The sequence below is a fragment of the Diprion similis genome, chromosome 2 (genome assembly GCF_021155765.1).
Source record: "Diprion similis isolate iyDipSimi1 chromosome 2, iyDipSimi1.1, whole genome shotgun sequence".
Classification (NCBI taxonomy): Eukaryota; Metazoa; Arthropoda; class Insecta; order Hymenoptera; family Diprionidae; genus Diprion; species Diprion similis.
The window spans coordinates 3,236,606-3,249,496 of record NC_060106.1 but is presented as its reverse complement, the minus strand read 5'-3'; the positions used below and the strand labels follow the sequence as shown (position 1 = coordinate 3,249,496).

The 12,891-nt window shown below is 38.9% G+C and overlaps 1 protein-coding gene across 1 annotated transcript in view; it reads right to left on the bottom strand.

Moving 5' to 3' along the window:
- LOC124411537 (two pore potassium channel protein sup-9) overlaps positions 1–12,667 on the bottom strand; it is a 167,443-nt gene extending 154,776 nt beyond the window's left edge. The window contains exon 1 of the mRNA XM_046890718.1: positions 12,308–12,667. Coding sequence (XP_046746674.1) covers positions 12,308–12,434 — 127 coding nt within the window. The 5' untranslated portion in view covers positions 12,435–12,667. The remainder of the gene's footprint in view (positions 1–12,307) is intronic.
- Between the last annotated feature and the right edge of the window lie 224 nt (positions 12,668–12,891).

The window sequence follows — 12,891 nt, the reverse complement described above, 5'->3', positions numbered from 1 at the left end:
CAGCAACTGTGAACACGCAGCTCGTAAACAACGCCATCTGTCATTTATTTGTAGAAATTTGCTACGAAATTAATGCGGTTGAGATCGACAGAAGCAAGAATGTTGGCTTGACAAGTCTAATAAAAGGTTACGCTTCTCTGAACCCTGATCCGTGTTGGCTGATGGAGAACGCAGGATGGCTTGACGTGGAAGAGAAGAAAAAATCAACCAATGCCGAGGGTAATTTTGACGTATTGATACCGCTCAGCACGACACTGGGTTTCGCTGAAGACTACCGCAAGATCGTTGTTAATCCCAAACACGAGTTGATTCTAACGAGATCCAAAACTGATGTAAGCGCGATTGTGCAGAATCAAGAGCAGGAATACAAAATCGTGATTGATACAATACAATACCACTCGTACCGTATTCGAAACTCGTGGATCAGAAAAAAGTTCACCTGCTGAATTTCGTTGAGAAGGATCCACCTATTTCGATAAGCTTCCGCAGTTGGGAATTGTACGAATATCCCTTACTTCCCACTACATTGAAACACGTTTGGACTGTGAAAACTTCCACTCAGCTTGAAAAACCTCGATATGTAATTTTGGCCTTCCAAACAAGTCGAAAGAACAAGATCGGCAAGAACGCAAGTCATTTCGATCACTGCAATGTGACGGGAGACAAGCTGTTTTTAAACTCACAATCTTATTCGTACGGTAACCTGAACCCAAACATGTACGCAAACTTCCAAGCTACCTACTACGACAAGAACCCCGAGCCGTTGCTGACAAGGAGTGAATTCCTTCAGAAGGCTCCCTTATTCGTTATTGACTGTTCAAAACAAAACGAATCCTTGAAGTACGGACCCGTTGACATCCGCCTTGAATTTGAAGCTAAAGCCAACTTTCCCGCTGAAACATCGGCGTACTGCTTGATTGTTCACGATCGAATCGTTGAATACAACCCACTCAGTGGTGGGGTGAAAAAGACGGTATAAAAGCTGACCAATTCCCACCACCTCCCACAGTTAAAACATGGAGCTCATCGTTGACATACAAGGCTTCCGTAGACCTTGCGACAACACCTTCACGTTGAAAGAATTGGCTGTAATTTCAATCTAATCGGAAGCACCTCCATCGACGTTTCTCTTCAAGCCACCTTACGAATGGGACTGTCTACACGTCAAATATAAAAGCCAAAATTCATGGTTGCAACGCAATTTTCACGGTCTACCTTGGAGCTATGGAAATATATCGTTCGAGAAAGTAGAATGGACAATTGAATACGAGCTGTGCAAAGTTCGCAGGGTGTACGTGAAGGGAAAAGAAAAACGAGACTGGCTGCTTAAAATTGTCCCCAAAGTTCAAATCATCGATTTGCTGGACTTGGGCTGTCCATCGCTTCAAACCATTCAAAAAACTTTGGCTGTACATGTACGATGTGACGAGCACACAATACCCAACGTAAACTGTGCAGCTCGAAACGTCTTGTTACTCCAAAATTGGTTACTGTATCACCATGTTGTACGGATGGCGACGGTAGGCGATTTGTGCTACTGCGCAGAAGCATCTACAAGAACGATCCCGCATTCCTGGCGAAAATAATATCCTGGTTACGATACTGTTGAATAAAATTATTGCACTAACGTTATAAAGTAATGAAGCTTTTTTTTGAATATTTATGCATTAATTTTATACCTCATCTTTTGCTTTTAAGAGTAGAATTTCTCCCATACTAATACAATAATTATCAGGAGGAGGAAGGTTTTACGCTAAATGACAAACGCATAATAATTTCATTTATTTTTTATTTTTTTATTGAACGCATGACTTTTACAAGATAGTGGATACGTAATGTGTAGATCATACATAAATAAATTCACGTTGGCCATACGGTCCACCAAGGTTGCGTATGCGCTATCGTGCATCCTTACTAGCTATGGTCACCTTCTGGAACAGCTCTTCGTCTTCTTGTAGGGCTTTATTCAACTGGTTTGGAAGAAAAATGGTAATGGAATCCTCCAAGTCTGCAACCACTTTGTCGCCGAACTTCGTTTTCACTTGACGAACACTGGTTACTTTGTACTCGTAGTATTCGTCAAGGTCTGACAGCTTTTTCAATGGTAAGAAAGTCTCCAAGCGCATGATTTTATTTAATTTTGTGAAGTCCATGATGATGGTAACTGTTGAGTCGTATTTCCTCAAATCTTCTTGTGAGTTGATACAGTTCGGATCTGATTTTTAGGAGTTGTTTCACTTCTTCGATATTCTTGATTAAAAGTTGTAGACGCTTCTTGAATTCACGTTGTTGTTGATGCGGAGTACTTTTCGGGAAGAACAGCTTTAAACTGACGCTGACCTTGGCGGTTCCAACTTTTATAACACTGCTCCCCACTTGCGTTTTGAAATTTAGTGGGGAGGGGAAAAGAATGTCACATGGTTAAAATCACTTCGGACTCTGGACTTTTGATAAGAATGTCAAACGGTTCACCCCATCCATTCTTGGAACTATTAATTGTCGACTATTACGTGGTTGATATCATACTGATCTATCGACCACACAAGCAGTTATCGAGAAAAGAATGTCACGTTATTGATATCGGGTTAACAGAAACAATTCTCGGAACTGTTAATTGCGGAATGTAGGGTGTCAAATATCACACCGCAAGCCGCTCAAGGTTAACTGGAACATTCCTGAGATGGGTACGTTGGGAACAGAAGGGTTTGCGTCTCCACTATACCTCGACCGTCGGTAGGGAGGATGACAGCGAGACCGATGGTAAAGCCGAAAGATTTTGACTTTCGGCTGATAACACTGTCGGTCAGGTCGAACCTTCGGTCGATAAGTAGCTAGCGCCATTTTGATCTTCGCTCGGTACATTGAACTGTGATGTTACCGCGGAGAAGGGTTTGAGTCTAGGGAAAATGTCGGTAAGTGTCGGTAACAGGAATCTCTAAGTAGAATGCCCTTTGTATTACTCCTGCTAGCCTTACAGTAGAAATGAAGTTCTCCAAATATTTTATTCTTTCAAATGGAATATTTCTTCTAATTGTACTAAAGTAATAATTGATAGTTATTATCGAAATTTGTCTGATAATCTTGTGCTTATGACACAGTTTGACATTATTCATTTCATGAATGATCTCACATGAGATATAGAACTAAAAGTAGCGGAAGTAACAGAAGTGAAACGGGAAGGTAAAAAAAAATCACAGTAATGGAGTTTGTACCATAAATTTTAGCCTATGGGTATTCCAAAAGTCACGTTAGAAGCAGTTTTGATAGAAAACACAGGTTTATAATTTGAAATCGAATTTTTCTTCATCGATTCATGAAATATACAGTATAGGTTTATCTATGGAATAGGGTATCGGATAAATGGCCTCCGCGGCTCTTCTGGAACATACGGACTCTTTTGTTGAAATATCCCTGCCGTGACCGTTTTGCATAAACATGACTGAATTTCGTTGATATGATACAGTACTCAATTTCCTTCTTCGAGGCGTGGCTGGACGTGGGTTTGTTGGCATCAACCTTTGGACTGCCAAAAAGAAACCCCAAAGAAAAAACACCAACGGCGTTAAATCGCATAATTTGGGCGGCCAATTCTGATCACTAAAGCCGGAAATTTAAGGTGCAGGAAAATTTCAACACAGGAGTGCATATGTGCCAGCGAAGCCGTGGAGACAATTTACCCGATACACCATTCCACAGATAACCTTATACTTTATACTTCATGGATCAATGAAAAAATTTAATTTTTCATTATAAATCTGTATTTTCTATAAAATTCACTTGCGTGAGTTTACACCCTGTATATAGCAAAAATGTCTACTTTCCTGTCTTACTCCTGTTACTTCGACGACTTCTAGATCTGTATCGCTATCAAGACTCGTCAACTCAAACAACTTCACGTATGGATTTGGCAAAATTGTTTTCGATTCAAAAATAATAATTTCGAACATGGCGAAGGTTTTGCCGAAATTATTTTTCGGCGTGGGACATCGTTTCTTATCCAAAACCATACAAAAAAAAACAAAAACTTTTAAGCATATATGTATCATAGGACTAGAATTTCACTTGCGGGTCTCCCTAAATAGGTATTTTTTTAACTCAAATAACTTTGCAGTATGAAGAAGAATCAGCAGCAACTGATCAAAAATCTCCTTTGAAAGAGCTGACCAACAATATGCAACAATGTGTAGCTTGCTTCCGGGGTGATCAGCCTGAAGGAGCGCATTCCTGCAGGGTATGTAGAAAAAAAGTCCACGCCCTCCCGGGATGCTCTCTCAAAGCAGAAGAAGAAGATTGTGGCCAGCGGAGATTATGCCTAAATTGCTACAGCTCGAAAAATATTAATTACAAAATGGCTTTAACGGAAATAGAAAATCACAAAGGCTTAAAAGATTTAAAAAATAGTAATGAAAACGTTGAAAGAAGAAACAGATATCTTGGCCAAAGTAAAGAAAAAATTTCGGACATGCTGTTATACGACTCGAATAATAAAGAAAATTTACCGATATTGAAAAATGGCAATGTTATGAAGATGAATTTTGTAACTATAAATGGTGCAAAATATTCATTCATGCATACCTGTGCATTCGATAGTTTTTACCAAATCATTTTAGCAGCGACCATAGATTACGCACACTTTAAAGAGTACGTAGTAGCTACAACCGGAAGTAATCCGCTATTTTTAATTGTGACTGACACATTGAAAAAAGGGATTACGGCGAATACCTACAGATTGAGAGGACGTTTGATGCTAAACTTCAAGGGTATTCAAATTCAAGAGAATACGATAAAAATTGTGAAATGTGATTCGGCTATCAACGATCTTATCAATTATGTTTTACACAATCAGCCAAGCATTGAACAAAAATCAAATGCACAAACGGATGCAATAAAATAATGAATAGAGAGTATTCTACCATACTTCAAATCATCCATTTGAAAAATAATAAAAACTTTTTCAACGTAATAAAAGGAAACGTGACCAAAAAAAGACGTTGCTTAAATTGCCAAGGAAAAGTAGACATTGAAATGACTACTGGTGAGTCAGTTGCTATTGACTCGGTTATCCATAATCGTCAAATATTAGCCTTCTCGGTACAACCATTTTTCAGCGTCCATTCATTTGTCTAGGTGCGCAGGGTCACCGGCGACCCAGTACATGTAGTGCCCAGAGAATTAAAAAAACCGACTTTACATTCTTGAATAATATTTATATATTTCAGGTAAAATGAAATGCATCGAGATTTACGGGTTAATCAGGAAGGAGCTGCATATCGAGTTCAGTACGGTACCATAAAAATTTAGAAATGGTGTCGATGAGTTTCAACTAATCGGTCTGATTGACTACTACGGCTCAGAGATACAGAAGTAAGATGAAATAGGCCACTACATCGGAATATCGTATAGAGGAACGTGGCTACAGTATGACGACTGTCAGTTAAAGCCGAAGGTGTTGAAAGACACATACAAAATAAAGCCAAAAATTCTCTGCTACATTAAAGAAAACATATAAATTTGTTCTGTCTCCATGTTTGCCTTTCGGCGTCACATTTTCTCACACTTTTCCTTATATTTATACCTACTTCTTCTAGCCTAATGTAATTCTATGCCTATTTTCCATTGCCACTGCCTTTCACCTTCTCTCTAACACCTCGATTCTTACTGATTTACAATTAGGAGATGATAATATACGTTTTATTGATGATTATGTTGATTTTTAATTTTTTTTGTTTCACAAAAATCATTATTGAACCCCTAAACCTTGCGCCACAGTGCTCAACTTCTTTGAAGCATTTTTTCAGCGAAATCGAAAACTTAAGCCTTTTGCCCCAAGTAAATATGAATTTTTTTTTAAATTTAGTACACCCTAATATACCTATATGTATGCAGCAGATGCACGACTGAATATTACTTGATGTTCGGCAAATTCTGGATCATCAATTACATTCGAACCATTCGTTTGGGAGGTATTACGTTTTCGGTGCTATCAATTTGGTTCGCCACATAATAATAAATTAACATTTATGAAAAAGCAGCATAAGATATACACATATATTTTCCTCGATATTTTGATCAACTCTTGAAGTCAGGTTCCACTTACGGCAGAAAAAAGACAAAATATGAGCTCAATTATTACCTGTCTGGGGATGCGAAGACATTTTTTCTTTTTTTTTCTTACAGACAAGCGCAACCAAAAAAATGCTTTACGACTAATTGGTGGCTTATTTACGGCAAATTATCAGCCGAATTAGGATTACGCAAGATTCTCGCTTTGCGCTTTTTCGGTAGATGGCGCGTTAAATTTCTGAAAAGTTCGCACACCACCCGCTTTTTTTTTTTAAATGAAGCGCGACAAAAAAAAAGTCTCACGACTAATTTGCGGCTTATTTACGGCAAATAATCCAATAGTCCGAATTCACATTCGCGACGATTGGCGTGCCAACTTCATATACGTGGCTACACGTTTTTGATAAAATTGAGTTTTTGCTTCTGACAAGTGCTCATGGTCCTCCAACAAACATTCAAAGACCGCCTACACTACAAATGGTACTTTGAGTTTATCCCCAAAATTTTCAAATTTCAATCATTTGTTCGTTTCGTTTGGAAGTATAATTTTGCAAACTTTTTCTGGTTAACGATCCAATCAGTAAGTAGCCAATTTTTGATCGTAGTAGAAACAATATAAACAATTGTTACAAACATATATGGCATTCTGGCTTGAAAAAACTTGTGCACTCGAGAGGTGTACCAGATTTTTAATACAACAATAATGTGTTTTCATTTCAACAGTATCAACAACATCGCACTCAGACTTAGCACGCCTATCTTCTTGCGTCTCGGTCAACAAAAACAAATGTATACGTTTCGCAAGTGGGTTCTCATGTTGAAATACAATAGCAAGCCCACATGACACACCCTCTTTTTTTTCAAAATGTCAATATTAACAGCAATTTCGTTCAATTTTTCAAATTTTGGTACGTCACGTACCTGCACGGGAAAGGATATCCCATTGAAATTAAACACAGTGTTGTAGTGCGGATAAGAAAAGGCCAGATTGCTATTTTTTGAGACGGAATGTAGTGCTGAAACACAAGCCGATGCAAAACAAGTATTGTCTAAATTTTCAACATTGATTACAGCTCTTTTGCGTTTGATGCATATCAGTAAACCTATCCATGAAGACACCACCAATGGTTCGTGTTTATTACCATTGATTAGCAAATTAATTATCCGTGATCATGTCCATCCATTATCACGATCTGAAAGTTTTTCGAATTGAGCAAGTAGTGGCGAGACAATACAATTAGAATACTACTCTCTAAGACTCGACAAAATCTGTACATCTGCGTTCCGAGCATGAAAATACTTGATTTCAACGTTGTCTTTGAGTGGAAAAGAAGCGCTAGGAGTACTAATTACTTTAAAATGACCATGCACCACAAGTAAACCGCGAATCTTACTGAAAATCTCAGACTGCATTAGCTAGGAAATTTTTCAAGTCCGAACATCTGTGACAACATCGGTTGAAAATCGTCTTTTAAACGCCGGTTCAACATCATCCAATTGAACTGCTGGGCGCTCAACGTTGGCAAGGGACCCACCCTTGACTGCCAACCTAAACTTCATCATTGACCGTTGATCCGTCAACTTGACAATAACATTGTGGATTCTTCGTTTATTATCAAAACTATTAGTTTTGTCCTTGATCAGATTGATCAAAGTTCCCATTACTTTTCACACGCACAGTCCGACGTAGCTGCATGTTCATTGGTGAAGTGAGCGGTTGTTACGTCCTGAGAGGGACGTCGTGAGGAGGTTTGATTCGCTGCGTGATTCACGTTATGTTCTTCACTTATGTAGTGGTTGATTATGAGTCTGGGAAATCTTCTGATCAGCGTTTTGGGTTTCCACACTCAACTCACCTACCAATTCTGAGAATTTGTTATTTTGAGCTCGTGCCAACCATCACAATGCGTGACTGGAATAATTAATTACTGACAACAACACTTGGTTTTTATACACATTTATTTACACAAACTTCACAGGTTTCAATAGTAAAGTTTACAGTGGTTAATAACTGTTGATGTTCATTTATAACAATGATAAACTGTTTTAAGCTACTGATGATTGAATTAGTTATTCAATAACCTGATTCTGCGATTTTCGTTTGAGTTCTGATTTGATTAAAAGTTCGATTGATTCTCACTGAGTCAAAACCTCTCTATGATATCTGGATTAATTCTGTTCTTTACGAAGTCTGATTTTATTCTCTTTGATGTTCTGTTTTCTAAGATGTCTAAAACTCTTCTCTCTATGATGTCTAGAGTTATTGTGATCGAATTTGAATCAAGATTGAGAAAAAGGGTGAAAAAAGGTAGGAGGAGCTAAAAAGAATCGCGGGTTCTCCCGGGTCTAGGATGGTTGGGTGAGGATGTTAATTAATATGGGGTGAGGTTTCTGATTAGTAAGTAGGATCTTGGCGGGGAATTACCATAAGGTGGTTGGTTTAGAAAGCAAGCGGCAATGCGCTAATTGGCCGCATGATCAATAAATAAGGGCGCGATCCCTAATTCTGATAATGAGGTTTTATCTATTTCTCTTCCCTCTCACGTTTCCAATGTTTAGTGTTGTATGCCAATTTCAAACTCAACGGTACTACTCTAGTCATGTCGCTCTTAATTTATGACCTGAGTAGTACAAGCTTCCTCTCTACACTCTACATAATAGAGTTCAGTTCGCTGCTCGCCCTTGTAAAGGAAAGACTGATTCAAATAAATTATAATTATCTGTGTGATTCATGTGCTAGTGCCAGAGTCCGATCTATCAAACCCCGCTTGCACCCAGCTTCCAATACAACATTTAGTCTACTCGATTATTCTTATTGAGTGTTAAGTTTTGAAATTTTAGTGCAAGTGTTTATTACCTGAGGCATTGCAGCTGAGAATCGTAAATTATAGTTTAATGTGAAAGCTAATGTTGAAAGATATAACGGTAAAATGTGAAAATATATAATATACCATATATGTTTGAGCCTTATTAATAAAATAAGGGTGAATATTAGAATTATTGATCTAAGGGTAATGCATATTATGATAGTAATTGTGTATGTAGGTGTTAGCTAAGACATATGGTAAGAGCGCGTAAAGCTCTCTTGAGGTAACTACGCGTCAATAAGGATAGGATGCAGGGAGTGCGCCGCCGTAGTTACGGCAGGGACGTAACACGGTAACAAACTTGAACATTTCATTCAAGTCTTTGATCATTGTAATGGTCGAGTCTATCAAATTAGCCATTTCGAAGTATAGAGCATCATCACTCTTCACGAACAGATTTCAAGTTATTATCAAATCTTGCAAAGGTAGCTGTTTGAAAAAGGTATGCAGTAACTTTAAAGTAGTCACCGTGCCTAAATGTTTGCGTATGTCAGGTCCTCGACAAATTAATGAGACACAATAACAGCAATATAAGAAAAATCTGGAAAACGATGATACTATGATGTAAAATAGGCTACTTAACATGCACGCGGTGAAAAGCCATGATGTGCAAATAGCTCACCCTGACAATGACTTTTGTTCAATACAGGTCCGCTATTTTGTACCGGATAACCATTGTATATAACAGGAATACGAGAAAATAATAGTACGAAGTAACGCAATTGCACCGGAAATATCAAGGACAATATGCAGGTGGTGCGTGATCAAGCGAATAATGTATACACCACTGCGTAAAAATGTGCAGTGAAAGTGTCGTTTATGCTATAATGCGAAGAACAATGTATAATTTTTTAGTTAAATGAGCGTGAGGATAAATCGAATGTAGGTTGTCTTAATATAAGTATACCCGACAGGCATTAGCATAGTAAGCATATCACAATGGCGACGGGGGTTCTAGTAAGAGGAGGAACACAACTTACCATGTACTCTAGAACGCCAAAATGGCCGTGTTAGATTATACTCACAAAAATATATCACATCTGTGATAACGGTAGGGTAAAGGAGTGGACAATGCCATAGATTATATGCAATTTTAATCAGTATAGGAAAAGGAATTGTACTGACAGTACTGGTGGCTCCATCTGTTGCGAAATGATCAATAATCAATACCGGCATCATTGGTAATCAACACCGGTGCCAATATGGAGGTCGGTGGTTGCAGTTACAATTGCGTCGGTAATTAGCACTTAGGTTACCGTCGTGGTCGGTAACTCACACGTACACACCACAAACATACCTACTCACATGTGCACACCACACCAACATCAAGTTATCTGAAACCACCATACATTATGCACTAGTTTGCCTCCTTGCTACACAGTTTACTATTGTTTTATAACTTGTGTTATGAAATTTAATCTTTTTGACCACGCACGTGATCATCTTATCTGACGTTGAATTTACAAGCCAGGATAATGTTTCCTTTTAGGTTCCCCGCTGTTTTAAAAATGTTTTTCAGTCTACACGTTCTACACGTCTTTTTTTTAAATTGACGGTTCATCCAGTTCCAATTCTCCTCTCTAAAACAGACTCTAATTTTTTCCAGAGTACTCGATCGCGTCTTCTCTGTTTGCGCGTACCTTCACCCGTTTTCTGACGCCGTTGTGTCCTGAATGATTTCACGAGCCTGATTGTTGTAATAATTCTTGTTCTTTCTCCATCTGTTGATGCCCCTCGCAAAATTTTGTCCAGAAGCCAAATATTTTGAGTTCCAAATTTAATCCATTTTCGAATTTCTGCTGTTGACGATGATTTATCCAAGATTTTATGCGCAGATTCCATAATTTCGCTGAATTTTAAACATTTTTCTGATTCCATCCTTAACTTTTTTCACTTTTCATGTGAGCTTGACAAGCTGAAACTTGAATGGTCCTTTGGTGTAGTGAAAATCCTTTTTATAGAACAAGCTGTAAGTGTGTGAGTCCTGGACCAGCTTATCATGTTTTGCATTCCAGAGTGATGATAGTAATCCAACTCCGCAGTTCCTCAGGTCTTAACTCTGTGCTTGATTAGTTAATATCACACAGGCATCTAGTTTGGCGAAAACAATTCTCGGAACTATTGAATATGAAACTTAGGGTAGTCGACATCACACCAAAAGCCGTTTAAGGTTAACGAGAATGTCCCTAAGACTGCCAGGTTAACCGCACGGGTAGTAAAACAGCGAGATTCTTGGTCAAGCAGTGCAATTTTTGTGGGTAGATCAAATTGTTGGTAAGGCAGCGCAACTTAGACGTTTGGGTCGGCACAGCAAGAGTTGACCGCGGTGACGTCATAGCGGAGAAAGACTTAAGGCCCCGCTGACCTGGCGTGTCATATATATATTTCGTGACGTCAGAAGCGGGGAAATTGGGTGAAAAAGCCTATACGAATCCTGCGATAACGAGAGTATGAATCTTACTCGGAAATATTTTAAATCGTAGCTTGAATAATAGTGTACGTGTGAATCTCAGTCACTGCTCAGGCAAATCGCTGATAATGTTTATAACAAAGAATGATGAAGTGAATAAAATCACGCGACAACAAACATGGCCGATCGGAGCTACCGCATGTTGAATATTCACTGATTGCACTGTTCCACAATCTCTTTCACCCTCGCCAGGGAGATTCACACGTACAAAAGCACACACGTTATCCGGGAAAACTTATACTATCAGTTATTTTTTTGTAAACATGGCTCGATTCGTATAGGCGTTTTTCATGTGACAGTAGCCCGTTTATGATCCACAAGAAGTATGTTTCGATCTGTAACTGACATCATTGGTTGGATCTAACAGAACAAGCCAATGAAATCAGCGGCCTTAGTTCACCGTTCAACGTTCAGAGGCGCTGCACGTATTTATGACGTCACGATTTGATATTTTCAAGTCAGGTCAGCGGCACCTTAAGTTTAGGTAAGATGACGGTAAGTGTCGGTAGTAGGTTTTTATATCCAGAACTCGTAACTATACTACTGAGGGGAAGGGGTTGAAAGATTTGATTACCGTTTTCCGGAATACTGGGTGTATACGAATCAAAATTTGCTGAGAATTTTTCGAATATTATTGCTACCACTTTGAAAAGTATCACGAGGTTAAAATGTATAGTACGCAGACAATAGAGTTGGATAGGGCAGTGAATAGATAAAATCAGCTAAGGTAGCATTTCATTAGATCAAATCGTGATAACTAGGTGCATATGTGAAATAGAAGACCCATAAGAGTATAAAAATAAAATACATAGCTACGCAAGTAAAAAACCTGAAATGTTTCACTTAAGTTAAGACGAGCACCCAATAATAGCGGTCACAGAATGAAGATAATTCGTTTGAAACCTACCATCCAAAGCTTCCCAGCGTCGCTTTTCGGTTTCGGATTCAAGGGCATCGAAGACTGCGGCGCCAATCAGGAGGTAGGTGAACGTGCAGACAATCAACGATAAGGTCCGGACGTTTTGCTTCTTCATTCTCTAGTGAGCCACATGCTCACCAGTAGGGCCAAGGCCTTAGCCCTAACTACTTGCATTGCTCAGTGGAGTTAACTGTAGGGTGCTGGGCCCATGGTGTACGTTTTCAGGATAATTTTCATGCGAGAACCGTTCGCTAATCGCACGAACCGCCCTGCAATGCCTGCCCGTGTTTTCTGCACTCCAGCCCCTTCTTCCTTTTTTCGTTCTCGTTTGTCCGTTACTATTTTTCTTTTCTGATCTCTACACACCAGTCGCTTTACCGTGTTGTATCTACCCACCGTAATCTGATATCCGATGTTACAGGCTCGTTTGGTGGCTGATTCTCGTGATGTTTTCACTACAAAAACTTCGGACCAACTGCCCCGTTTCATCTGAAACATGACCAGGCAGGCGGTCATTCGATTTTAAAATTTCTACACGTGAAACTAATAATAATACATATTTCAATGAAAGG